Here is a 26,453-nt window from a genome sequence, read left to right as displayed (position 1 = left end):
GCACCCAATTTCTCTTTTAATTAACATTTTAGCATTAGTATGATGCATTTGTAACAACTAATGAACTAATACTGATACATTATTATTAATTAAAGTCCATGCTTTATTTAGATTTCCTTAGTTTTTACCCAGTATTCTTTTTCTCTTCCATGATTGCATTCAGAAAATCACATTACATTTAGTCATCAGGTCTCCTTAGCCCTCTTAGCTGTGACAGTTTCTCAGAATTCCTTTGATTTTGATCACCTTCACCTTAGTTTCTTCTTTACTTTCCCTTGTATCCAAGCTGTTTGGAGGGCTTGGAGATGCTGATAGGACTGTCAGATTCGGGGGTGGTCATATGTGTGCAAGTAAGGCACCTTAGTGTCGCTTTTAGAATATAGGTGTGGAAATGAGAATAGCTCTGGTAGCCCCAGGAGCTTAGGAGAAAAGAAAGAGCCCAGGAAAAGAGAAAGGCCGTATTGCTGAACGCCACACCCTTGCCGCACCTATTAACTAGGGGCTAACGAAAGAAAGGGTGTCGGAATATGATGGAGGAGGCCGGTCGACAGTGACGTCGTGGGCGACGCCGGGTTGTGAGCGACCTTTCGAGCTTCCTCGAGTCCCTGAGTCTCTGTAGTGTCTCAGCTCCTGGATGTCCTCCCTTAAAGGAGAGGAACAATGCGCGCCGACTAGACTAGTCCCTTAGTTTCTTCGCCAGCGCAAATACGGTTTCAGTCCAAAAAACTACCATTCCCAGAAGACAGCGGGACGTTCCTTGCTGCATCTCTATTGGTTTGCGTTTGTTACTCCCAGCCAATAGAAAGTGAACTTCTTGACAAGTGCCAAAATGGCGATGCCTACGACCTAGAAGTGGATTGTGCGGTAGGCTTAAATTTGGGGAGGTGGTGGATGAAAAGGAAATTGGGAGGTATAGTTACAGGGCTGGAGAAGGTGGAGGAAATGAGGGAGCAAATCTGGACTTGGAGTAGTGGTGACCGAAGGACGCATTTAGAGCTAAGGGCGTAATTAGGCAACGAGGACTGGCTTAACTCCTTGATGCCCTCTTTACTCTATTAGTCCCTTTGATATTTATTTATTTGAGAGACGAAGTTTTGTCCTTGTTGCCCAGGCTGGAGTGCAATGGCGCGATCTCGGCCCACCCCATCAACCTCCGCCTCCCGGGTTCAAGCGATTCTCCTGCTTCAGCCTCCCGAGTAGCTGGGATTACAGGCATGCGCCACCAAGCCCGGCTAATTTCGTATTTTTAGTAGAGACGAGGTTTCTCCATGTTGGTCAGACTGATCTCAAACTCCCGACCTCAGGTGATCCGCCCGCCTTGGCCTCCCAAAGTGCTGGGATTACAGGTGCGAGCCACTGCGCTCGGCCTATACTTTCTTCTTAGTGCCCCAGTTTAAGGAAGGGCGGTTCAGGAGGAGAAAGCCTGACAGGATCTTACCTTATCTCTTTAGCTCTTTTTCTTTCAAATTCCGCTGCCTAGCTTAAATCTTACCGCATCTTCTTTTTTTTTGTTTGTTTGTTTTTTGTTTTGAGGCGGAGTCTCGCTCTGCCGCCCAGGCTGGGGTGCAGTGGCCGGATCTCAGCTCACTGCAAGCTCCGCCTCCCGGGTTTACGCCATTCTCCTGCCTCAGCCTCCCGAGTAGCTGGGACTACAGGCGCCCGCCACCGCGCCCGGCTAAGTTTTGTATTTTTAGTAGAGACGGGGTTTCAACGTGTTAGTCAGGATGGTCTCGATCTCCTGACCTCGTGATCCGCCCATCTCGGCCTCCCAAAGTGCTGGGATTACAGGCTTGAGCCACCGCGCCCGGCCACCGCATCTTCTTTCTATTTAATTCTGCCTTCCCCGGTTCTCCTTCGAACATCGTGTCCTTTTCTTTTCTTTTTTTTTTTTTTTGAGACAGAGTCTCGCTCTGTCGCCCAGGCTGGAGTGCTGTGGCCGCATCTCAGCTTACTGCAAGCTCCGCTTCCCGGGTTCCTGCCATTCTCCTGCCTCAGCCTCCCGAGTAGCTGGGACTACAGGCGCCCGCCACCTCGCCCGGCTAGTTTTTTGTATTTTTTAGTAGAGACGGGGTTTCACCGTGTTAGCCAGGATGGTCTCGATCTCCTGACCTCGTGATCCGCCCGTCTCGGCCTCCCAAAGTGCTGGGATTACAGGCTTGAGCCACCGCGCCCGGCCGTGTCCTTTTCTTTAGCTCCACTTCTTTCACCTCAAAGTTGGCCGTCACAGCTGCCACCTGCTCAGAGTGAAATCATGAAGGTGGTCAACCTGAAGCAAGCCATTTTGCAAGCCTGGAAGGAACGTTGGAGTGACTACCAGTGGGCAATCAACATGAAGAAATTCTTTCCTAAAGGAGCCACCTGGGACATTCTCAACCTGGCAGGTCTCAAGTGAACTGGGAAAGAAAGATGGGAGGGATAAACCCAGAGAAGTTGTAATCACTCAGTCGTGTTTTGTTATTCCTCTTGCAGATGCATTACTAGAGCAGGCCATGATTGGACCATCCCCCAATCCTCTCATCTTGTCCTACCTGAAGTATGCCATTAGTTCCCAGGTAAGCTCCCCCAAAACCCCCACCAAGAAGTGAGAGTTTTGGGGATAAAAAACTTGAAGTGCATTTGGACCCCAGTGATTCATGACTGTAATCCCAGCATTGTGGGAGGCTGAAGCAGGCAGATTGCTTGAGCCCAGGAGTTTGAGACCAGCCTGGGTAACATGGCAAAACCCAGTCTCTACCCCAAAATACAAAGAATTAGCCCTTCGTGGTGGTGCCCCTGTAGTCCCAGCTACTTGGAAGGCTGAGGTGGGAGGATCACCTAAGCCCTGGGAGGTCAAGGCTACAGTGAGCCATGATCCTGCCACTGCACTCCAGCCAGAGCAACAGAGTGAGACCCTGTCTCAGGAAACAAACAAACAAAATTTGGGGTGCAGTTTTACAATTGTCAGCTTACGCTTTCTAGATGAATTTGTTTGAACAGATCATTTCACTGAGTTTCAGTGTTCTCATAAAAATAATAATACTTCATTTGTTGTGATGAATATTACATTCACTTATTCTACTGGGAGTAGTAGTAGGTAGCACAGGCCTGTGGCCCCGCCTACTCAGAAAGCGGAGGTGGGAGGATTGCTTGAGCCCAGAAGTTCGAGGCTACAGTGAGCACTGATTGTGCCACTGCACTCCAGCCTGGGCAACAGAATAAGACTCCATCTCTTAAAAACAACAACCACCAAAAGAGAAATAGGATTACATTCACTTGTTCTATCAACAAATACTCATGAATTTTTTTTTTTTTTTTTTTTTTTTTTTTTTTTGAGACAGAGTCTTGCTCTGTCGCCCAGGCTGGAGTGCAGTGGCCGGATCTCAGCTCACTGCAAGCTCCGCCTCCCGGGTTCCCGCCATTCTCTTGCCTCAGCCTCCCGGGTAGCTGGGACTACAGGCGCCCGCCACCTCGCCCGGCTAGTTTTTTGTCTTTTTTGGTAGAGACGGGGTTTCACCATGTTAGCCAGGATGGTCTTGATCTCCTGACCTCGTGATCTGCCCATCTCGGCCTCCCAAAGTGCTGGGATTACAGGCTTGAGCCACTGCGCCCGGCCTTTTTTTTTTTTTTTTTGAGATGGAGTCTCGCTCTGTCACCCGGACTGGAGTGCAGTGGTGCGATCTTGGCTCACTGCAAGCTCCGCCTCCTGGGTTCTCCTGCCTCAGACTCCCGAGTAGCTGGGACTACAGGTGCCTGCCACCACGCCCGGCTGATTTTTTGTATTTTTTTTTTTTTAGTAGAGACAGGGTTTCACCGTGTTAGCCAGGATGGTCTCGATCTCCTGACCTCATGATCTGCCCACCTCAGCCTCCCAAGGTGCTAGGATTACAGGTGTGAGCTACCGCGCCCGGCGTCATGAATGCTTTTATGTGCCAGACAGTGCTAGCCCCTGGGGACATAGCTGTGAATAAGATCTGATGCCAGTACACAGAGAATTTAGTGGGTAATACAGACATGTAAATAAGCAGTCACTAGATGGGTTTATGATAAAGGTTAGAATAGAGTACGGATGCTCCTCAACTTACAATGGGGTGATGTGCTGATATACCACTCATAAGTTGAAAATGTACTTAATACACATAACTTGCCAAAGGTCATCTACCTACCACTTTTTTGAGACAGAGTCTTGCTCTATCACCCAGGCTGGAGTGCAATGGTGTGACCTCAGCTCACTGCAACCTCTGTCTCCTGAGTTCAGGTGATTCTCCTGCCTCAGCCTCCCGAGTAGCTGGGACTGCAGGTGCCTGCCACCATGCCTGGCTAATTTTTATATTTTTAGTAGAGACAGGGTTTCATTATATTGGCTAGGCTGGTCTCGAACTCCTGACCTTGTGATCTGCCCACCTTGGCCTCCCAAATTGCTGGGATTGCAGGTGTGAGCCACCATGCCCGGCCATCTACCTACCTTAAATGTGCTCAGAACACTCTAGCTTACAGTTGGGAAAAATCATCAAACACAAAGCCTGTTTGTTTATTGAGATGGAGTTTCACTCTTGTTGCCCAGGCTGCAGTGCAATGGCTTGATCTCGGCTCACTGCAACCTCCACCTCCCAGGTTCAAGCTATTCTCCTACCTCAGCCTCCTGAGTAGCTGGAATTACAGGTGCCCGCCACTACACCTGGATAATTTTTGTATTTTTAGTAGAGATGGGGTTTTACTGTTTTGGCCAGGCTGGTCTCGAACTCCTGACTTCAGGTGATCCACCCGCCTTGACTTCCCAGTGTTGGGATTACAGGCATGAGCCACTGCGCCTGTCCTTATTTTTTATTGATTGATTGATTAATTGATTGAGGCAGAGTCTTGCTCCATCGCCAGGCTAGAGTGCAGTGTGGTACGATCTTGGCTTACTGCAACCTCCGCCTCCCAGATTCAAGTGATTCTCCTGCCTCAGCCTCCCAAGTAGCTGGGAATACAGGCGCATATCACTACGTTCCGCTAATTTTATACTTTTTGTTTTTTTTTTGAGACGGAGTCTTGCTCTGTGCCCCAGGCTGGAGTGCAGTGGCGGGATCTCAGCTCACTGCAAGCTCCGCCCCACCGGGTTCACGCCATTCTCCTGCCTCAGCCTCCCGAGTAGCTGGGACTACAGGCGCACACCACCTCGCCCGGCTAATTTTTCTTGTATTTTTCGTAGAGACGGAGTTTCACCGTGTTAGCCAGGATGGTCTCGATCTCCTGACCTCGTGATCCGCCCGCCTCGGCCTCCCAAAGTGCTGGGATTACAGGCTTGAGCCACCGCGCCCGGCCTAATTTTATACTTTTAGTAGAGACTGGGTTTCTCCATGTTGGTCAGGCTGGTCTCGAACTCCTGACCTCAGGTGATTCACCCTCCTTGGCCTCCCAAAGTGCTGAGATTATAGGCGTGAGCCACCACGCCCAGCCAGAAGTGCAGATTTCTTTCTTTTTTTTTTTTTTGAGACGGAGTCTCGCTCTGTTGCCCAGGCTGGAGTGCAGTGGCCAGATCTCAGCTCACTGCAAGCTCCGCCTCCTGGGTTTACGCCATTCTCCTGCCTCAGCCTCCCGAGTAGCTGGGACCACAGGTGCCCGCCACCTCGCCCGGCTAGTTTTTTGTATTTTTTTTTTTTTTTTTTTTTGAGACGGAGTCTTGCTGTGTCTCCCAGGCTGGAGTGCAGTGGCGTGATCTCGGCTCACTGCAAGCTCCGCCTCCCGGGTTCATGCCATTCTCCCGCCTCAGCCTCCCGAGTAGCTGAGACTACAGGCGCCTGCCACCACGCCCGGCTAGTTTTTTTTTTTGTATTTTTAGTAGAGACGGGGTTTCACCGTGTTAGCCAGGATAGTCTCGATCTCCTGACCTCGTGATCCACCCGCCTCGGCCTCCCAAAGTGCTGGGATTACAGGCTTGAGCCACCGCGCCCGGCCAGTTTTTTGTATTTTTTAGTAGAGATGGGGTTTCACTGTGTGAGCCAGGATGGTCTCGATCTCCTGACCTCATGATCCCCCCATCTCAGCCTCCCAAAGTGGTAAGATTACAGGCTTGAGCCACCGCGCCTGGCCCAAGAAGTGCAGATTTCTTATGTGCATATATTGCATCGTGGTGAAATCTGAGCTTTTAGTATACCTATCACCCCAATAGTGAATGTTGTACCCAATAAGTAATTTTTCAACCCTCACCCCACTCCCACCTTCTATATTCTCCAGTGTCTATTAGTTCACTCTGTATGTGCACCCATTGTGTAGCTCCCATTTATCAGTGAGAATATGTGGTATTTGACTTTCTTTTTTTTATTGAGATGGAGTCTCCCAGGCTGGAGTGCAATGGCGTGATCTCAGCTCACTGCAACCTCCTTGACTTTCTATCTCTGAGTTATTTCACTGAGGATAATGGCCTACATGTATGAGCACTTGAAGTACAATTTCTACTGAATGCGTGTCTCATATTTTTTTTTGAGACAAGGTCTTACTCTGTCACCCAGGGTGGAGTGCGGTGGCGTGATCTCTCCTCACTGCGACCTCCACCTCCTGGGCTCAAGTGATTCTGCTGCTTCAGTCTCCCAGGTAGCTGGGACCACAAGCATGCATCACCATACCCAGCTAATTTTTATAGTTTTAGTAGAGATGGGGTTTTACCATGTTGGCCAGGCTGGTCTCGAACTCCTGACCTCAGGTGATGCGCTCACCTTGGCCTCCAACAGTGTTGGGATTATAGGCATCAGCCTGTAATTTAGGTTGTGCCTGACCTAAATGCTTATCTCTCTCTCTCTTTTTTTTTTTTTTTTGAGATGGAGTTTCACTGTTGTCTCCCAGGCTGGAGTGTAGTGGCACGATCTCGGCTCACTGCAACCTCCGTCTCCTGGGCTCAAGCAGTTCTCCTGCCTTAGCCTCCTGAGTAGCTGGGATTACAGGCGTGCACCACCACACCTAGCTAATTTTTGTATTTTCAGTAGAGACAGTGTTTCACCATGTTGGCCAGACTGGTCTGGAACTCCTGACCTCAAGTGATCCATCTGCCTCAGCCTTCCAAAGTGCTGGGATTACAGGCTTGAGCCACCATGCCCAGCTTGAACATGAATCTTTTTTACACCATCATAAAGTCGAAAAATTAAGGCGGGGCACGGTGGCTCACGCCTGTAATCCCAGCAGTTTGTGAGGCCGAGGTGGGCGGATCACCAGGCCAGGAGATCGAGACCCTCCTGGACAACATGGTGAAACCCTGTCTCTACTAAAAATACAAAAATTAGCTGGGCATTGTGGTGAGTGCCTGTAATCCCAGCTACTTGGGAGGCTCAGGCAGGAGAATCGCTTGAACCAGGGAGTCAGAGGTTGCAGTAAGCCAAGATTGTGCCACTGCACTCCAGTCTGATGACAGAGCGAGACTCCGTCTCAAAAAATAAAATAAGATAAAATAAAAAAAAAAAATAAAGTCGAAAAATTGTAAGATGAACCATTGTTAAGTTGGGACTGTCCTTGCTTTGGGAATACATGGGAAAGGCACCCAGTCCAGTCTGAACAATCAAGGAAGGCTTTGTGGAGGAAGTGATATTTAAACCAAGACCTGAATGTTGAGTAGGAGTTAGCCAGGCACATTGAGGAGAGTGTGTGTGCAAAGCAGAGAAAAGCATATGCACAGGGTGGGCGGCAAAACTCACATAATGTTGTTCAGGAACCGAAAATAATTTGGTATGGCTAGAGAAAAGGAGTTTGTTCTCAGGACTCCTTTTTCTTTTATTTTTTCTCCTTTTCTTTTTTTGTATTTTTTGTAGAAATGGGGTCTCACTATGTTACCCAGTCTGGTCTTGAACTCTTGGCCTCAAGTAGTCCTCCCGCCTTGCCTCCTAAAGTGCTGAGGTTATGAGTATGAGCCACTGTGCCCGGTCCCAGTACCCCTTTACATTCTTAAAAATTTTGAGACTTTTCTTAAATATATTTGATTGTATTTGATCTCATGCCTCCCTAAAATGGATAAAACCAAGCTGCACCCGACCACCTTGGGCACATGTTTTCAGGACCTCCTGAAGGGCCATGGTTACTCATGTTTGACTCAGAATAAATTTCTTCAAATATTAAAAAAAAATATTATTGGCCAGGTGTGGTGGCTCCTGCCTGTAATCCCAGTGCTTTGGGAGGCTGAGGTGGGTGGATCATCTGAGGTCAGGGGTTCGAGACCAGCCTGGTCAACATGGTGAAATTCTGTTTCTACTAAAAATACAAAAAATTAGCCGGGCGTGGTGGTGCGCACCTGTAATCCCAGCTACTCAGGAGGCTGAGGCAGGAGAATCGCTTGAACCCAGGAAGTGGAGCCTACAGTAAGCCAACATCATGCCACTGTATTCCAGCCTGGGCGACAGAGCAAGACTCTGTCTCAATAAAAAATAAAATGAAGGCCGGGCATGGTGGCTCAAGCCTGTAATCCCAGCACTTTGGGAGGCCGAGACGGGCAGATCACGAGGTCAGGAGATCGAGACCATCCTGGCTAACACGGTCAAACCCCGTCTGTACTAAAAAAAATACAAAAAGTAGCCGGGCGAGGTGGCGGGCGCCTGTAGTCCCAGCTACTTGGGAGGCTGAGGCAAGAGAATGGCGTAAACCCGGGAGGCGGAGCTTGCAGTGAGCTGAGATCCGGCCACTGCACTCCAGCCTGGGCAACAGAGCGAGACTCCGTCTCAAAAAAAAAACCTTCAAGAAAAATAAAATGAAATAAAATTAACTGGTCTCTTTTTGTTGTACCTTGAATAGATCTTTTATCTATGCATGATTTTTTGTCACATCATGAATTGGTAATTTGGAAAATATCCATGACTAAGTTATATAGTTGTTGATGCATTTCAATTGTTGATGCATTTAATAATATAATATCATCACATGTTTGGAGCCTCCAGGACAATCCACTGTACAATTGTGAGAGAAAAAGAGCAAAAAGGTAAACAGTATCTTAGTAGTATTTTTAAAATAATTTTGACTTCCCAGACCCCCTGAAAGGTCTTGGGGACCCTGGGGAGTTCCTGGACCGTACCTTCAGAACTGCCAGGCTGGCACTTTAAGGAGGAGAGTGGTTTAGAGAGAGAGAACGATAAGGTCATAAAAGACTTTTGAGTGATGCTGAGGAATTTGGGCTTTATTTTAGGGTGACAAGTAATCATTTAAAGGGTGTTAAGTGGAGGAGTCACATGACAAGACTTCCTTAAAGATATACATATTTTAATTAACATAGAATAACATACAAAGATCTTGGGCCAGGTGCAGTGGCTCAATCCTGTAATCCCAGCACTTTGGGAGGCCAAGGTGGGTGGATCACGTGAGGTCAGAAGTTCAAGACCAGCCTGGTCAACATGGTGAAACCCCGCCTCTACTGAATATACAAAAATTAGCCAGGTGTGGTGGCGGGCAACTGTAATCCCAGCAACTCGGGAGGCTGAGGCAGGAGAATTGCTTGAACCTGGGAGGCGGAGGTTGCAGTGAACTGAGATCGCCCCACTCTGCTCCAGTCTGGGCAACAAGAGCGAAACTTCATCTGAAAAAGAACATACAAGATCTTAAGATCAATTCAGTGAGGGTTTTTTTTTTTTTTTTTTAATGAGATGGAGTCTCGCCCTGTTGCCTGGGCTGGAGTACAGTGGGGCGATCTCAGCTCACTTCAACCTCCGACTCCCAGGTTCAAGCTATTCTCCTGCCTCAGCCTCCCGAGTAGCTGGGACTACAGGTGTCCCCCACCATGCCTGGCAAGTTTTTTGTATTTTTAGCAGAGATGGGGTTTCACCATGTTGGTCAGGCTGGTCTCGAATTCCTGACCTCGTGATCCGCCTGCCTCGGCCTCCCAAAGTGCTGGGATTACAAGTGTGAGCCACTGCACCCGGCCTATTCAGTGAGTTTTAGCAATTGTATATACCCATGTCACCAGCATCCAAAATAAGATACAGAACATTTCTGTTCTCTCAGAAAGTTCCCTTTTACTGCTTTCTTCAGTAAGAAGTGGACTTCAGAAGAAGTCCACTTGCTTCTTCCACAATTGCCTTTATTTGGATTTCATAGCAATGTAGTCAGATGGGATATATTTCTTTTTTTTTTTTTTTTTTTTTGAGACGGAGTCTCGCTCTGCCGCCCAGGCTGGAGTGTAGTGGCCGGATCTCAGCTCACTGCAAGCTCCGCCTCCCGGGTCTACGCCATTCTCCTGCCTCAGCCTCCCGAGTAGCTGGGACTACAGGCGCCCGCCACCTCGCCCGGCTAGTTTTTTGTATTTTTTAGTAGAGACGGGGTTTCACCATGTTAGCCAGGATGGTCTCGATCTCCCGACCTCGTGATCCGCCCGTCTCGGCGTCCCAAAGTGCTGGGATTACAGGCTTGAGCTACCGCGCCCGGCCGGGATATATTTCTTATACTGTCTTTTGTTTAACATAAATGTTTTTGAGATTTATTATTTATGTTGTATATGTTAGTAGTACATTCTTTTTATTTATTTATTTTTAATTTGAAACAGGGTTTTGCTCTGTTACCCAGGCTGGAGTGTGCAATGGCAGGATCACAACTTACTGTAGCCTCGTCCTGCTGGGCTCAAGTAATCCTCCTACCTCAGGTTCCCAAGGAGTTGGGACTACAGTCATTCACCACCATGCCTGGCTAATTTTTAAATTTTTTGTAAAGACGGGATCTTTCTATGTTGCCCGAGCTGGTAATTTTTACATTTTTGTAGAGATGGGGTCTCACTTTGTTGCCCAGGCTGGTCTCAAACTCCTGGGCTCAAGCGATCCTCCTGCCTTGGCCCCCAAAGTGCTGGGATTACAGGTGTGATCCACTCATGCCTGGCCCCATTCTTCTTCTTCTTATTTTTAATCGCTGAATAGTATTTCTCAGTTGACACATAGATTTTGTTTTATTAAAAAATTTTTTTAGAGGCTGGGCACAATGGCTCACGCCTGTAATCTCAGCAATTTGGGAGGCTGAGGCGGGTGGATCACGAGGTCAGGAGATCGAGACCATCCTGGCTAACATGGTAAAAATTACCTGGGCATGGTGGCATGCACCTGCAGTCCCAGCTACTCAGGAGGCTGAGGCAGGAGAATCACTTGAATCCGGGAGGTGGAGGTTCCAGTGAGCCAAGATCGAACCACTATACTCCAGCCTGGGTGACAGAGCAAGACTCTGTCTCAAAAAAAAAAAAAAAAAAAAAAAAATTTAGAGTCAGGATCCTTGCTTTGTTGCCCAGGCTGGAGTGTAGTGGCACAATAGTGTCTCACTGCAGCTTTGACCTCCTTGGCTCAAGCCATCCTCCTGCCTCAGCCCCCTAGGTAGCTCAGACTACAGGTGCACACCAAAACCCCCAGCCAATTTTTGCATTTTTTGTAGAGACAAGGTTTTGCCTTGTTGCTCAGGCTCATCCTGAACTCCTGAGCTCAATCTGCCCACCTTGGCCTCCCAGAGTGTTGGGATTATAGGCATGAGCCATGGAACTCACCCCTAAACCATTGCTACATAATACACCATATGTACTTTTTTTTTTTTTTTTTTTTTTTTTTTTTGAGATGAAGTCTTGCTCTGTCGCCCAGGCCAGAGAGCAGTGGTTTGATCTTGGCTCACTGCAGCCTCCTCCCATCCCCGCTGCTGGGTTCAAGTGATTCTCCTGCCTCAGCCTCCCAAGTAGCTGGGATTACAGACATGCACCACCACACCTGGCCGATTTTTAAATTTTTAGTAGAGACAGGGTTTCACCATGTTGGCCAGGCTGGTCTCAAACTCCTGACCTCAAGTGATCTGCCCGCGTTGGCCTCCCAAAGTGCTGGGATTACAGGTGTGAGCCACTGTGCCTGGCCCAGCCCATATGTACTTTAATTTAGGTTGTTTGTAATTTTTTACTGTTATAATCAATGTTTCACTGAATATCCTTCTACCTACCTGTTTGCATATCTGGAAGTGTTTCTCTAGGGTAGGGACCTCACAATGGAATATGTGATTTGAAGAATATATACATACTAAATTATAGTAGATCCTGCAAATATCCCCCTTAAAATGACTGGATTAGGTTATACCCCATCCACAATGTCTCACAGTATTTCCCCACACCTTTGCCAATGCTGGATAGAATCTTTTAAAACTTTTTCCGGAGGCAAATAATTATATCATATTATAATGTGCATATTCTTTTCTTTCTTTCTTTCCTTTCTCTTCTCTTCTCTTCTCTTCTCTTCTCTTCTCTCTTCTCTTCTCTTCTCTTCTCTTCTCTTCTCTTCTCTTCTCTTCTCTTCTCTTCTCTTCTCTTCTCTTTTGTTTTCTTTTCTTTTCTTTCGATGGAGTCTCCCTCTGTCGCCCAGGCTGGAGTGCAGTGACGTGCAACCTTTGCCTCCCGGGTTCAAGCAGTTCTCCTGCCTCAGCCTCCCAAGTAGCTGGGATTACAGGCATGCACCACCATACCCAGATAATTTTTGTCTTTTTAGTAGGGACAGGGTTTATCCATGTTAGCGAGGCTGTTCTCAAACTCCTGACCTCAAGTGATCCACCTGCCTTGGCCTCCCAAAGTGCTGGGATTACAGGCGTGAGCCACTGCTCCCGGCTTATATATTTATTAATATATAATTTATGTATTCATAAATACACAAATAAATATATCATTTGCCTATTTTTTGATTTTTTTTTGTTACGGCTTTTTTTGTGTGTGTATGAGACAGGATCTCACTCCTTCATCTAGACTGGAGTACAGCTGTGTGATCTCGGCTCACTGCAACCTCTGCCTCCTGGTTTCCAGCCATTCTCCTGCCTCAGCCTCCCAAGTAGCTGGGACTACAGGCGGGTGCCACTACGCCCGGCTAATCTTTGTATTTTTAGTAGAGACAGGGTTTCTCCAGAGATAGGGTCTCACTCCTTTGCCTAGGCTGGAGTACAGTAGCACAATCATGGCTTACTGCAGCCTTGATCTCCCTGGCTCAAGCTGTCCTCCCACTTTAGCCCCCTGAGTATCTGGGACTACAGTTAGGCACCACCACATCTGGCTAATGTTTTTAATTTTTTGTAGAGAAGGGTTTAGTTGCCCAGGCTGGTCTCAAACTCCTGGACTCAAGTTATCCTCCTGGCTCAGCCTCCCAAAGTGTTGAGATAAACAGGCATGAGTTACTACTCTTGGCACCCTAGTTTTTAGTATATTCACTGAGTTGGGCAAACATCATCACAATCAATTTAGAACATTTTCATCACCCCAAAAAAGAATTCTTACTGATTTTTTTTTTTTTTTTTTTTGTGACAGAGTCTTGCTCTGTTGCCCAGGCTGGAGTGCAGTGGCGTGATCTCGGCTCACTGCAAGCTCTGCCTCCCAGCTTCATGCCATTCTCCTGCCTCAGCCTCCCGAGTAGCTGGGACTACAGGTGCCCACCACCACACCTGGCTAATTTTTGTATTTTTTGTATTTTTTATTTTTTTTATTTTTTATTTATTTATTTATTTTTTTGTTTTTTGTTTTTTTGTTTTTTTTGTTTTTTTTTTTTTGAGATGGAGTCTCGCTCTGTCGCCCAGGCTGGAGTGCAGTGGCGCGATCTCGGCTCACTGCAAGCTCCGCCTCCCGGGTTCCCGCCATTCTCCTGCCTCAGCCTCCCGAGTAGCTGGGACTACAGGCGCCCGCCACCTCGCCCGGCTAATTTTTTTTTGTATTTTTTTAGTAGAGACGGGGTTTCACCGTGTTAGCCAGGATGGTCTCGATCTCCTGACCTCGTGATCCACCCGTCTCAGCCTCCCAAAGTGCTGAGATTACAGGCTTGAGCCACCGCGCCCGGCCTAATTTTTGTATTTTTAGTAGAGACGGGGTTTCACTGTGTTAGCCAGGATGGTCTCAATCTCCTGACCTCGTGATCCACCCACTTTGGCCTCCCAAAGTGCTGGGATTACAGGTGTGAGCCACCGTGCCCGACCAGAATTCTTACTGATTTTTAAGTGTCATTTAATATAATCTATCTTGTAATCCTTATTTGTTATGTATGTTTTTGAGTTTTATATCACTTTTTTTTTTTTTTTTTTTTTTTTTTTTTTTTTTGAGACGGAGTCTCGCGCTGTCACCCAGGCTGGAGTGCAGTGGCCGGATCTCAGCTCACTGCAAGCTCCGCCTCCCGGGTTCACGCCATTCTCCTGCCTCAGCCTCCCGAGTAGCTGGGACTACAGGCATCCGCCACCTCGCCCGGCTAGTTTTTTGTATTTTTTTTTTTTAGTAGAGACGGGGTTTCACCATGTTAACCAGGATGGTCTCGATCTCCTGACCTCGTGATCCGCCCGTCTCGGCCTCCCAAAGTGCTGGGATTACAGGCTTGAGCCACCGCGCCCGGCCTATATCACTTTTTAAATCTAATTTTTTTTTTTTTTAATTTTTGAGATGGATGGAGTTTCACTCTTGTTGCCCGGGCTGAAGTGCAATGGCACGATCTCAGCTCACTGCAACTCCGCCTCCTAGGTTCAAAGGATTCTGCTGCCTCAGCCTCCCAAGTAGCTGGGATTATAGGTGCCTGCCACCACACCCAGCTAATTTTTATATTTTTAGTAGAGACAGGGTTTCACCATGTTGGCCAGGCTGGTCTTGAACTCCTGACCTCAGGTGATCCGTCCGCCTTGGCCTCCCAAAGTGCTGGGTTTATAGGCGTGAGCCACCACACCCGGCCTGTTGTTGTTAATAATGAGATTTTCCCTTTGGATTTCCCCTTCCCAGACCCCATTGTCTCAGACTGATGGGATTTTCTCCACAGCCTCTTGACTGGCTCACCAATTGTTGTGCTGGACCCCTATTTGCTAGGGATGGCACCAGGTTCAAGAGGCTGAAGGAACCTGAAGACAGCAGATGCCACATAGGGTTTTGCTAGGGGGAACTTATATGCAGGGATAGTCCAGGGGTGGTGGGCTGGACAGGAGAACCACCTGTAATTTTTTTTCTTAGTATGCAGAAATTTTTTATGTTTTTGTCAGTTTTATCCTTTTTTTTCCCTTACTGGGCTTTTGTCTGCTTAAGGACTTCTCTGCTTCAGAGATTTAAATATATTCTCTTGGTGGGGCATTTTTTTTTTTTTTGAGACGGAGTCTTGCTCTGTCACCCAGGCTGGAGTGCAGTGGCCGGATCTCAGCTCACTGCAAGCTCCGCCTCCGGGGTTTACGCCATTCTCCTGCCTCAGCCTCCCGAGTAGCTGGGACTACAGGCGCCCGCCACCGCGCCCGGCTAGTTTTTTGTATTTTTAGTAGAGACAGGGTTTCACCGTGTTAGCCAGGATGGTCTCGATCTCCTGACCTCGTGATCCGCCCGCCTCGGCCTCCCAAAGTGCTGGGATTACAGGCTTGAGCCACTGCGCCCGGCCTTTGGTGGGGCATTTTGGCTCATACCTATAATCCCAGCACTTTGGGAGGCGGAGGCGGGCAGGTTGCTTTGAGCTCAGGAGTTCAAGACCAGCTTTGGCAACATGGCAAAACCCTGTCTGTACAAACAATTAAAAAATTAGTCTAGGCGTGATGGCTCACGCCTGTAGTCCCAGCACTCTGGGAGGCTGAGGTGGGCAGATCACAAGGTGAGGAGTTTGAGACCATCCTGGCTAACATGGTGAAACCCCGTCTCTACTATAAATACAAAAAAAAATTAGCTGGGCGTGGAGGTGGGTGCCTGTAGTCTCAGCTACTTGGGAGGCTGAGGCAGGAGAATCACTTGAACCCAAGAGGTGGAGGTTCCAGTGAGCTGAGATCACGCCACTGCACTCCAGCCTCGGCAACAGAGTGAGACTCCGTCTCAAAAAAAATAAAATAAAATAAAAGCCGGTAGTTCATGGCTTGAGCACGTAGTCCCAGTTACACAGGAGGCTGAGGCTGGAGAATTGCTTGAGCTTAGGAAGCAGAGGTTGCAGTGAGCTGAGATCACGCCACTGCATTTTAGCGTGGGTGACAGAGTGAGATCCTATCTCAAAATAAAAAATAAAATAAAATGAAAATATATTCTCTAATTTCTGCCAACACTTGACTTTTATTTTTTGTATTTACTTTGTCTGAGCCATTTAGAATTTATTGTGGTATGAGGATGGGATCCACATTTATTATTTGTTCAAATAGATGGATAATGGCTCAACTCTCTTTATTGAATAGGCCATTCTTTGTCATATCTTAAATTCTAAATTCTCTTGTGCACAAGGGTCCATTTTTTGACACCCTAGTGTATTTCACTGGTATCTTTCTCTCTCTTTTTTTTTTTTTGAGAGGGAGTCTCACTCTGTCTCCCAGGCTGGAGTGCAGTGGCACGATCTTGGCTCACTCCAACCTCTGCCTCCTGGGTTCAAGCAGTTCTCTACCTCAGCCTCCCAAGTAGCTGGGATTACAGGCGTGCACCACCACGCCCAGCTAATTTTTGTATTTTTAGTAGAGACAGAGTTCCACCATCTTGGCCAGGCTGGTCTTGAACTCCTGACCTTGTGATCCACCTGCCTCAGCCTCCAAAAGTGCTGGGATTGCAGGCGTGAGCCACCATGCCTGGCCTCTTTCTCTTTTTTTTGCACCAGAACTTTGTTATAGCTTTATAGTATGTTTTGATACCTTGGTGGACAAATCTTCCCTTAGTTTCTTTATTTTTCAAAAATTTTTTGACTGTTTTCAGACATTTCATTTCCAGACAAATTTTAGAATCAATTCATTAAGTTCCCATAAAAATCCTATTATCGGCCGGGCGCGGTGGCTCAAGCCTGTAATCCCAGCACTTTGGGAGGCCGAGACGGGCGGATCACGAGGTCAGGAGATCAAGACCATCCTGGCTAACACGGTGAAACCCCGTCTCTACTAAAAAATACAAAAAACTAGCCGGGCGAGGTGGCAGGCGCCTGTAGTCCCAGCTACTCGGGAGGCTGAGGCAGGAGAATGGCGTAAACCTGGGAGGCGGAGCTTGCAGTGAGCTGAGATCCGGCCACTGCACTCCAGCTTGGGCGACAGAGCGAGACTCCGTCTCAAAAAAAAAAAAAAAAAAAAAAAAAAAATCCTATTATCTTGTAATCAAGATTTCCTTGACTTTATAGATTAATTGCGGAAATTTGTGGATTAATTTTAGAAAGATCACTCTGATTATAGTTTGAAGAATGAGTTGGAGGGAGGTAAGACAGAAGACAGGGAGATCATTAAGTGTGGCATATTTTGTCTGTAAAGGACCAGATAGTAAGTATTTTCAGCTTTGCAGACTGCATGGTCTCTCTCATCACTATTCCATCATTACAGCTGAAAACTACCTATAGCCCATCTGTAAATAAATGGGTATAGCTGTGTTCTAATAGAAAAATGGTGATGAGCCAGATTGGACTTGCAGGCTGTAGTTTTCCAACCCCTGATTTAGGCTCTTGATGTGTACTTTAGGTGAGAGATGATACTAGCACAAAATTGGGAAGTGGCAGCAGAAGAAAAACGATGAATTTAAGAACAGTTTAGGAAGTGGCATTGAAATGATTTGATTGATGGGATGAGGGGAGTGCGAGGAGAAGGGGTCAAGGATAACGCTTAGGTTTCTGGTTTGGACACTAGATACCTGATGGGTCATGAGACAGCAGAAGAGTGGAGTAGGGCTGGGATGTGGGTGAGGATAACATGTTCGATCTTGGCCTTTTCAATTTAAGGTGCCTGTGTGGGGTATCAAAAAGAGGATACTTGGAAGGCAGTTGAACATAGGTGTCTGGTACTCAAGGAGAGTTCTAGACTGGAGCTTTTGGTTTAGAAGTCACCAGCTACTGATGGTAATCAAAGCTATGGGTATGGATGAGATTGTGCAGAGAGAGAGGAGAGTGAGCAAAGAAGTGACTACACCCAACTTCCGGAGGAACCAATCTCATTTAAGGAACACACTTAGGAGGATAAACCGTCATAGGAGTCTGAAGAGAAGGGGCCAGAGAGTAGGGAGGAAAAGTGAGAGTGTTACCAAGAAAAGCCAAGAGAGGATTGAGGGATGAGGGAGGGTTTCAAGGGGTCGGATGCTGCTGGAAAGTCAGGTAAGATCAGAAGAGAGAAGGATCCATTGGATTTAACATGAAGAGTTTGTTGATGACCTTAACAAGAAGAGTCATAGAGTGGTCAGGACAGAAGTGATTGGAGTGGGTTGAATAGTCAATGGAGAGTGTGCAGGTAGAGCCAGAGAGTGTAGAAAACTCTTATGTTGTCCGGGCCTGGTGGCTCACACCTGTAATCCCAGCACTGTTTGAGGTCAAGGTAGGGGGATCACTTGAGGCGAGGAGTTTGAGCTCAGCCTAGACAACATAGACCCCGGCTCTACTAAAAAAGTAAAATTAAAAAGGCGGGGTTTAGTGGCTCACGCCTATAATCCCAGCACTTTGGGAGGCCGAGGGGGTGGATCATGAGGTTAGGAGTTCAAGACCAGCCTGGCCAACATGGTGAAACCCTGTCTCTACCAATACAAAAATAAGCCAGGTGTGGTACTGCATACCTGTAATCCCAGCTACTCAGGAGGCTGAGGCAGGAGAATCACTTGAACCCGAGAGGCGGAGGTTGCAGTGAGCTGAGATCATGCCACTGCTCCAGCCTGGGCAACAGAGTGAGAATCCGTCTCAAAAAAAAAAAAAAAGTAAAATTGAAAAAAAAAAAGAACTTTTATATATGTGAAGAGCAGTAGAGATGGAGTGGTGCTTAAATGGAAGTGTGGGGTCTATAGGAAGCTCTTTTAAAAATAGAAGAAATTAGGCCAGGTTCATACCTCTAATCCCAGGACTTTGGGAGGCCCAGGTGGGTGGGCAGCTCACTTGACCAGGAATTTGAGACCAGCCTGGACAACATGGCAAAACCCCGTCTCTACAAAAAATACAAAAGTTAGGCAGCCGGGCATGGTGGCTCATGCCTGTAATCCCAGCACTTTGGGAGGCCAAGGCGGGTGGATCATGAGGTCAGGAGTTTGAGATCAGCCTAGCCAACATAATGAAGCCCCGTCTCTACTAAGAATACCAAAATTAGCCGGGCATGGTGGCATGTGCCTGTAGTCTCAGCTACTCAGGAGGCTGAGGCAGAAGAATCGCTTGAACCTGGGAGGCAGAGGTTGCAGTGAGCCGAGATTGTGCCACTGCACTCCAGCCTGGGCAACAGAGTGAGACTCTGTCTCAAAAAAAAAAAAAAAAACTTAGCCCGTGCGATGGTTCATGCCTGTAATCCCAGCACTTTGGGAGGCTGAGGCGGGCGGATCATGAGGTCAGGAGATCGTGACCATCCTGGCTAACACGGTGAAACCCCATCTCTACTAAAAATGTAAAAAATTAGCCGGGCGTGGTGGCGGGCTCCTGTAGTCCCAGGTACTTGGGAAGCTGAGGCAGGAGAATGGCGTGAACGCAGGAGGCGGAGGTTGCAGTGAGCCGAGATCACAGCACTGCACTCCAGCCTGGGCGACAGAGCAAGACCCTGTCTCAATCAATCAATCAATCAATCATTCAATAAAGCATGGTGGTGTGTGCCTGTAGTCCTAGCTACTCAGGAGGCTGAGGCGGGAGGATAGCTTGAACCCGGGAGCACCTCTGCACTCTAGCCTGGGTGACAGAGTGAGACCCTGTCTCAAAAAACAAACAAACCAATAGAAGAGTCCTGAAATGTGTAAACACTGATGGGAAAGGGAAGAAAGAGAAAGAGGCTGATGTAACAGAGAGAAGTAAATAGATACGAAAGACCTTTGTGACCTCTCAAGTACTGTGCAAAATTAGTAATTTATTCTTCCTTCAGAGTCAAGAGGCTCTTTGGCCCAATGTTATGCGAGTAGAGGGCACTTAGGAATAGTTGGGATGTTGAATATTCAGAAGAGCGGCGAGGATTTGAGGGCAGCTGCAGGGTCAGGCGGGGCTAGCCACAAGCGAGGTGGCCACACAGAGGGTCTCCTACCCTGAGGGCCGTGGTGGTTCAGAGCTACCGTGATAGAATGATTAAGACTGGAATAGGCCAGTTCCTGCTTTGTAAAACAGTTCGTCATGTAGAAAGCATTTTCAGCTCTCTGGAGTAGCTGTGCTTTATTGATACAGTTAGCAGAAATCTACTGAACAGAATTCAGCATTTGAAGACCGTAAATTCGTTTTGATGAATGGCATCCCTCAGAACATGCAGAATTGGGGATTTCTCTCCTGGCATTTGAGGGTCAGTGTTTAGTGGGGACATCCAGCTCCCCCTGCAGGTTGGTATCCAGCAAGGTTCAGTTCTTTGCCAAGCACTCGCTATGGGGACATCAGTTATAAATAAACAAAACACTCGCCGGAACGTTACGGTCATCCTGCCCAGGCAGGCTCCCAGCTTTCTGATGGATATCAGACACTAGCTCTGGCCTCACAGCATGGTGGTTCTGAGCACTGATTGTATTTAAGCCCTCTCTGTTTTGCTCCTGTTCACCGAGGAGTACTAGTGAAAGATGCCTGAACAGAGCAGTGTATTCTGGTGAGAAGGAAATCGCACAGGACGGAAAGTTTGCCATACCCAAGTGATTGAGCAGACAGCTTTCTTCCTCTCCTTTTTTTTTTTTTTTTTGAGACGGAGTCTCGCTCTGTCGTCAGGCTGGAATGCAGTGGTGCGATCTTGGCTCTCTGCAACCTCTGCCTCCTGGGTTCAAGGGATTCTCCTGCCTCAGCCTCCTGAGTAGCTGGGATTACAGGCATGCGCCACCACGCCTGGCTAGTTTTTGTAGTTTTAGTAGAGACAGGGTTTCACCATGTTGGCCAGGATGGTCTTGATCTCTTGACCTCGTGATCCGCCCGCCTTGGCCTCCCAAAGTGCTGGGATTACAGGCGTGAGCCACTGCATCCGGCCGACAGCTTTCTTCTTAAATCTTTGGAGGCTCCCACTCCTCCAGCAGAGACAGCCTAGGAGGTGATTGTCCTGATAGGTTTTTTTTTTTTTTTTTTTTTTTTGAGATGGAGTCTTGCTCTGTCCCCCTGGCTGGAGTGCAGTGGCACTATCTCGGCTCACTGCAAGCTCCGCCTCCCGGGATCATGCCATTCTCCTGCCTCAGCCTCCCGAGTAGCTGGGACTACAGGCGCCCGCCACCGCGCCCGGCTAATTTTTTTGTATTTTTAGTAGAGACGGGGTTTCACCATGTTAGCCAGGATGGTCTCGATCTCCTGACCTTGTGATCCGCCCGCCTCGGCCTCCCAAAGTGCTGGGATTACAAGCGTGAGCCACCGCGCCCGGCCGTCCTGATAGTTTTTGTCATTGTATCCTGCTTTTGTATTTTGGTATGCTTTGCCACTGATTTTGAGTATACCACTGTTACTATTTTTTATGGTATTATTTATATTTTATCAACATTCTGTAATTATTTTTTTAATATGACAAGATTTTATGTAGGGTTTAATTTCAGTTAGGAGAAATTATTTTGAACTAGATCTCCAGTCTTATGATGGTGATGAATAGGTTTTACTAACAGAAATTTATTTTAAGGTAAGATTTTTCCAGAAGGCAACTAGTTAGTAGAATTTATCTATTCCAAGCAATAAAAACTTCCTGAGGATCTATTGTATACCAGTTCTTGGGCTAGATGCTAGAGAAACAGATATAAATTCAATACCATCTCTGTTCTCTGGGAACTTACTGTTCAGGCAGAATTTCCTAAAATGTATTTTGGAAATACTAGGTACATGAGATTCCTTGGTCAAGTACGTTTAAAGAATATTGCTTTGTTTTATCATCAGTTTTCTTAGAGGTTCTCATTGTATATGAGTATATCATGGTTTTGAGAAGTTCTGTGGTAAAGTTCTCTGTATATGTTTAATCCAGTGTTTGTCAAATTTATGTCACACACAAGCTCAGGGTGTGTGTGCGACATGTCTTTCTTTTTTTTTTTTGAGACTGAGTCTAGCTCTGTCCCCCAGGCTGGAGTGCAGTGGGGGGCTGCACTCCACGATCTCGGCTCACTGCCAGCTCCGCCTCCCAGGTTCACACCATTCTCCTGCCTCAGCCTCCAGAGGAGCTGGGACTACAGGCGCCCGCCACCATGCCCAGCTAATTTTTTTGTATTTTTTTTTGGTGGAGACGAGGTTTCACCATGTTAGCCACGATGGTCTCAATCTCCTGACCTCGTGATCCACCCGCCTTGGACTCCCAACGTGCTGGGATTACAGGTGTGAGCTACCATACCTGGCCAATGTGTGACATTTCTTAACAACCTGAGAACCTCTGGAGCAGCATGGTCCAACAGGACTTTCTACAGTGATTGAAATGTTCTTTATCTACCCTGTCTAGTACAGAAGCCCCTGGCCACGTGTGGCCGTGGAGCACTTGAAATGTGGCTAGTGTGACTGAAGAACTGCATTTTAAATTTTAAATTTTATTTAACTTTTTTTTTTTTTGAGACAGAGTCTCTTGCTCTGTCGCCTAGGCTGGAGTGCAGTGGCGCGATCTTGGCTCACTGCAAGCTCCGCCTCCCGGGTTCACGCCATTCTCCTGTCCCAGCCTCCCTAGTAGCTGGGACTACAAGCGCCCGCCATCACACCCGGCCAATTTTTTTGTATTTTTAGTAGAGATGGGGTTTCATCGTGTTAGCCAGGATGGTCTTGATCTTCTGACCTCATGATCCTCCCGCCTTGGCCTCCCAAAGTGCTGGGATTACAGGCATGAGCGACCACACCCAGCCAAATTTTATTTAACTTTAATTAATTTAAATTTAAATAGCCACATGGGGCTAGTGACTTCTCTATTGGATAGGGCAGCTTTGGAAGCTACTCTGAGACATGCTGAGCTAACGGTGTGTTTTTATTTATTCATTCTACAAATATCAAGTTTGTGGTGGTCACTGAGTAAAAGCATCCTTGTCCTCAAGGAGCTTCTGATTTAGTGGGGACTGCAGGCACCTGCCATGTAATGATGAGCCTAAAGTGATTACTGGGAGCACAGAGGAAGGGTTTGAGCTTGGTAAGAGAGGTTGGGGGTTGATCAAGGAAGGTGTCCTGGATGGGTCCTAGAGAGTAAGTTCTGGAGAACAATTAAGAGTTTGTACAGTGAAACTTACTCCGTCTTTCCCCCTCCCCTCCCCTCCGCTCCCCTCCCCCTTGCCTCCTTCCCCCCCTCCTTCCTTCCTTCCTTCCTTCCTTTCTTTCTTTTCCTTCCTTTTCCTTCCTTCCCTTCTTCCTTCCCTTCCTTCCTTCCTTGTTTCTTTCTTTTTTTTTTTTTTTTTTTTTTTTTTTTTTTTTTTTTTTTTTGAGACGGAGTCTCGCTCTGTCGCCCAGGCTGGAGTGCAGTGGCCGGATCTCAGCTCACTGCAAGCTCCGCCTCCCGGGTGTACGCCATTCTCCTGCCTCAGCCTCCCCAGTAGCTGGGACTACAGGCGCCCGCCACCTCGCCCAGCTAGTTTTTTGTATTTTTTAGTAGAGACGGGGTTTCACCATGTTAGCCAGGATGGTCTCGATCTCCCGACCTCGTGATCCGCCCGTCTCGGCCTCCCAAAGTGCTGGGATTACAGGCTTGAGCCACCGCGCCCGGCCTTCTTTCTTTCCTTCTTTCTTTTCGTCTCACTCTGTCGTCCAGGCTGGATGGAGTGCAGTGGCACGATCTCGGCTCACTGCAACCTCCAACTCCCTGATTCAAGCGATTCTCCTGCCTCAGCCTCCTGAGTAGCTGGGATTACAGGCACACACTACCACACCCAGCTAATTTTATATTTTTAGTAGAGACAGGGTTTCACTATGTTGGCCAGGATGGTCTCAAACTCCTGACCTCGTGATCCGCCCGCCTCGGCCTCTCAAAGTTCTGGGATTACAGGCGTGAGCCACCGTGCCTGGCCTGAAACATGGAGCCTCTGAGTATCCCCAAAATCATCTTCTTGATGGGCTTATGCTGATACCATTTGCAGTGAGTCTGACAGAGGCAGGAACAGGGTGGTACACAGTGACACTGCCTCTCCTTCCCTGGGTTGAAGAGGGCCTCTGGAAGGGATTGAGGTTCAGGAGAGCTACAGCAACTTGAAGCCTCAGTTTTTGTTCCTCTCAACTGTAGGAGACTAGTTACCTAAAGATTATCTTTCTTCCTTCTCTCCAGATGGTGTCCTACTCTTCTGTCCTCACAGCCATCAGTAAGGTATGACCGTAGGCACTCAGGAGCTAGGTTGGGGATGACAGACAAGGCCCCACCTCCTTGACGGCCCTGATCCTGTGACCCATGAGGCTGGATAGGCAGCACATGATGCCTCTGGCTGGCATTGCTGGCCTTCCATGGGAGGGGGATCCTGGCAAGTAGCGGCTGGTGCTTGGGAGCCAATGTCCAGTGTTGAGGGTGCTGAGTCTTGGACCCAAGGTTGGAGGAGAGAGGAGCAGGAGGCCTGAACACACCATCTGCCTCATGTGAGACCTGGGGGTGGACAGGGGCATTCCGTAGCATCTCCACTGTCCTTTCCACAGTTTGATGACTTTTCTCGGGACCTGTGTGTCCAGGCATTGCTAGACATCATGGACATGTTTTGTGACCGTCTGAGGTAAGAGCAGGGGTAAGGGGGCTTACAACGTTCTAGCCTTGTCTTAGTGCAGAGGTGCAGCTCCTAGCACACAGACCGAGACCAACTCTGGGTTCCCATGTTTTTTCTCCCCACCTGCCATCCACACTCACTCATCCCCTCCTTTTCTTACTCCTTTAGGACAGAGTGCCTCCTCTCTGTCTGGAGTAGCTCATTTGAAATCTTGTCCAGTAGAAGCCAAAGCGGCTAAGCGTCTTCCCCAGGACTTTGCTAGCTTTGCAGCCCTAGTCCCTAATAAGGGAGTGCCAGGGACTCCGGGGAACATTGGTGTGGGTCGGATTTCAGCCATTAGAAGAACAGAGGCTAATTTTGCATCCTTCCCTGTAGCTGTCACGGCAAAGCCGAGGAGTGCATCGGACTGTGCCGAGCCCTTCTTAGCGCCCTCCACTGGCTGCTGCGCTGCACGGCAGCCTCTGCAGAGCGGCTCCGGGAGGGGCTGGAGGCTGGCACTCCAGCCGCTGGGGAGAAGCAGCTTGCCATGTGCCTTCAGCGCCTGGAGAAAACCCTCAGCAGCACCAAGAACCGGGCCCTGCTGCACATCGCCAAACTAGAGGAGGCCTGTATGTCCCTTGATTCCCCTGAGCCCCACCTGCCGCTGCTCCCGTAGCCGGTCCTTTAATTGAGAAGGGAGAGGCAGGATGCCATCCCACCTCTTTCCAGGAGGATCTGAAACCATCCCACTTCCTTTTTTTTCTCCCCATAAGCATTGCACACATCCCAGGGACTTGGGCAGGGTGGCACCCGAGCCAATCAACCAACAGGTATTTACTGAGCATTGTGGTACGCCCAGCACTGTGCTAGGTGCTGCGGGCGGGGGGTGGGGGGCTACCAAAGGAGCATGTGGCAGGGTCCCTGCCCTCATCAAGCATAGCTGCTAGTGGGGAGCAAGACTAATACATCACAGACGCGGAAAAAACTAGAGGACAAGCCAAGCACAGTGTCCGTTACTGTGTTTGTCTCCATGTTACTCATCATCTGGAAGCAAATGACTCTTGTATTTGAATGTTACCTAAAATGCCCCTTTTAAGACAGTGCCTGTCTGCTGTTGGGCCTGTTGTACCATATGCCTCTTGACCCAAGTTCAGATGTTAAGTGTTGGTACTTTCCAGAGCCTGAGAACAGACAGATCACCTGGCGGGAGGGAAGATGCCGGTATTTCCAGCAACGGGGTCCTAAGGCCATAGTCTTGCTCCTTGAAGCCCAAGTGGCTTGGGACCACCTACAGATCTCTTGTTCTCCAGGAACAAGAATGCTAGAATGGGCTGCTCACGAGGCTTCAGGACCTGGTTGGAGAGCTTGTTTTAGGACTAGTATATTTATTTCTTCCCCAAGTATGTTTTACTACCTGTGAAAAGTCCAAAAACATAATCTTTATATAAAAATGGACTGTGTTGACAGCCTCTTCCTTACCTTGGGCCCTTGATACATGTTTATTGGCTGAAAATCGGATGAATACTGAATTTTAATGGATCTCAGGTCTTGTCTTTTTTTTCCCCCTTTTATGCTCCATGGAGGTTAATGGGCTAGTTGGTGCCATTGTTCATCATTTGACCCTCTGGAATTGTAACTAGGATAAGTAACTTATAATTCAGTGCTAACTGATATATGGCTTAGACCATGGGTGTGGGCATTAAGGAAGGACAGAACAGTGAGTTAGACCAGTTGGGTGAGTTGCTAAAGGAACTGGGGCTTGAACAGAAGCTTAGAGCATGTGGGAGTTTGAGAGAGGGTGTGTGAGAGGCTTTAGCAGGGGAGGGCAGCAAGCACAATGCCTAGATGAGGGAGTGGTTGAGAATGAGAAGGCCATTTAGGGACCCAGCTCCCCCAGAGGAGAGTGACAGCCTCTGCAAGACTGGACTTTGGGATCCGCCCACTCCTCGAGTGATTTGTGGCTACCCTCCCTGTTCCAGCCACTGGGCTCTGGCCTCCCTCTGCCTCTCTCTCCTGAGCCTGTGTGATGCCATACCTTCTGAAGTCAGCTGGCTGTGTCCCTTGGAAGTCAGGCCTTTGGGAATGG

General features: G+C 48.0%; 1 protein-coding gene across 16 annotated transcripts in view; it reads left to right on the top strand.

Moving 5' to 3' along the window:
- The first annotated feature begins 677 nt into the window (after positions 1-677).
- LOC105472230 (mediator complex subunit 24) overlaps positions 678-26,453 on the top strand; it is a 42,539-nt gene continuing 16,763 nt past the window's right edge. For 2 of the 16 annotated variants that reach the window (XM_011725270.3, XM_011725266.2), the window contains exons 1-7: positions 728-864; positions 2,215-2,381; positions 2,470-2,552; positions 23,965-24,003; positions 24,324-24,397; positions 24,764-24,996; positions 25,141-25,197. In XM_011725270.3, the coding sequence (XP_011723572.1) occupies positions 2,252-2,381; positions 2,470-2,552; positions 23,965-24,003; positions 24,324-24,397; positions 24,764-24,996; positions 25,141-25,197 (616 nt within the window). In that variant the 5' untranslated portion in view covers positions 728-864; positions 2,215-2,251. Of the gene's footprint in view, positions 865-1,134; positions 1,305-2,192; positions 2,382-2,469; positions 2,553-3,796; positions 3,868-23,745; positions 23,779-23,964; positions 24,004-24,323; positions 24,398-24,763; positions 24,997-25,140; positions 25,198-26,453 lie in introns of those variants that run through there. The other 14 variants (XM_011725269.2, XM_011725275.3, XM_011725267.2 and 11 more) reach the window with 13 other exon arrangements.

The sequence above is a fragment of the Macaca nemestrina genome, chromosome 17 (assembly GCF_043159975.1).
Source record: "Macaca nemestrina isolate mMacNem1 chromosome 17, mMacNem.hap1, whole genome shotgun sequence".
Taxonomy (NCBI): Eukaryota; Metazoa; Chordata; class Mammalia; order Primates; family Cercopithecidae; genus Macaca; species Macaca nemestrina.
The sequence above is the reverse complement of the archived record's forward strand: the minus strand, read 5'-3'. Positions and strand labels throughout refer to the sequence as shown.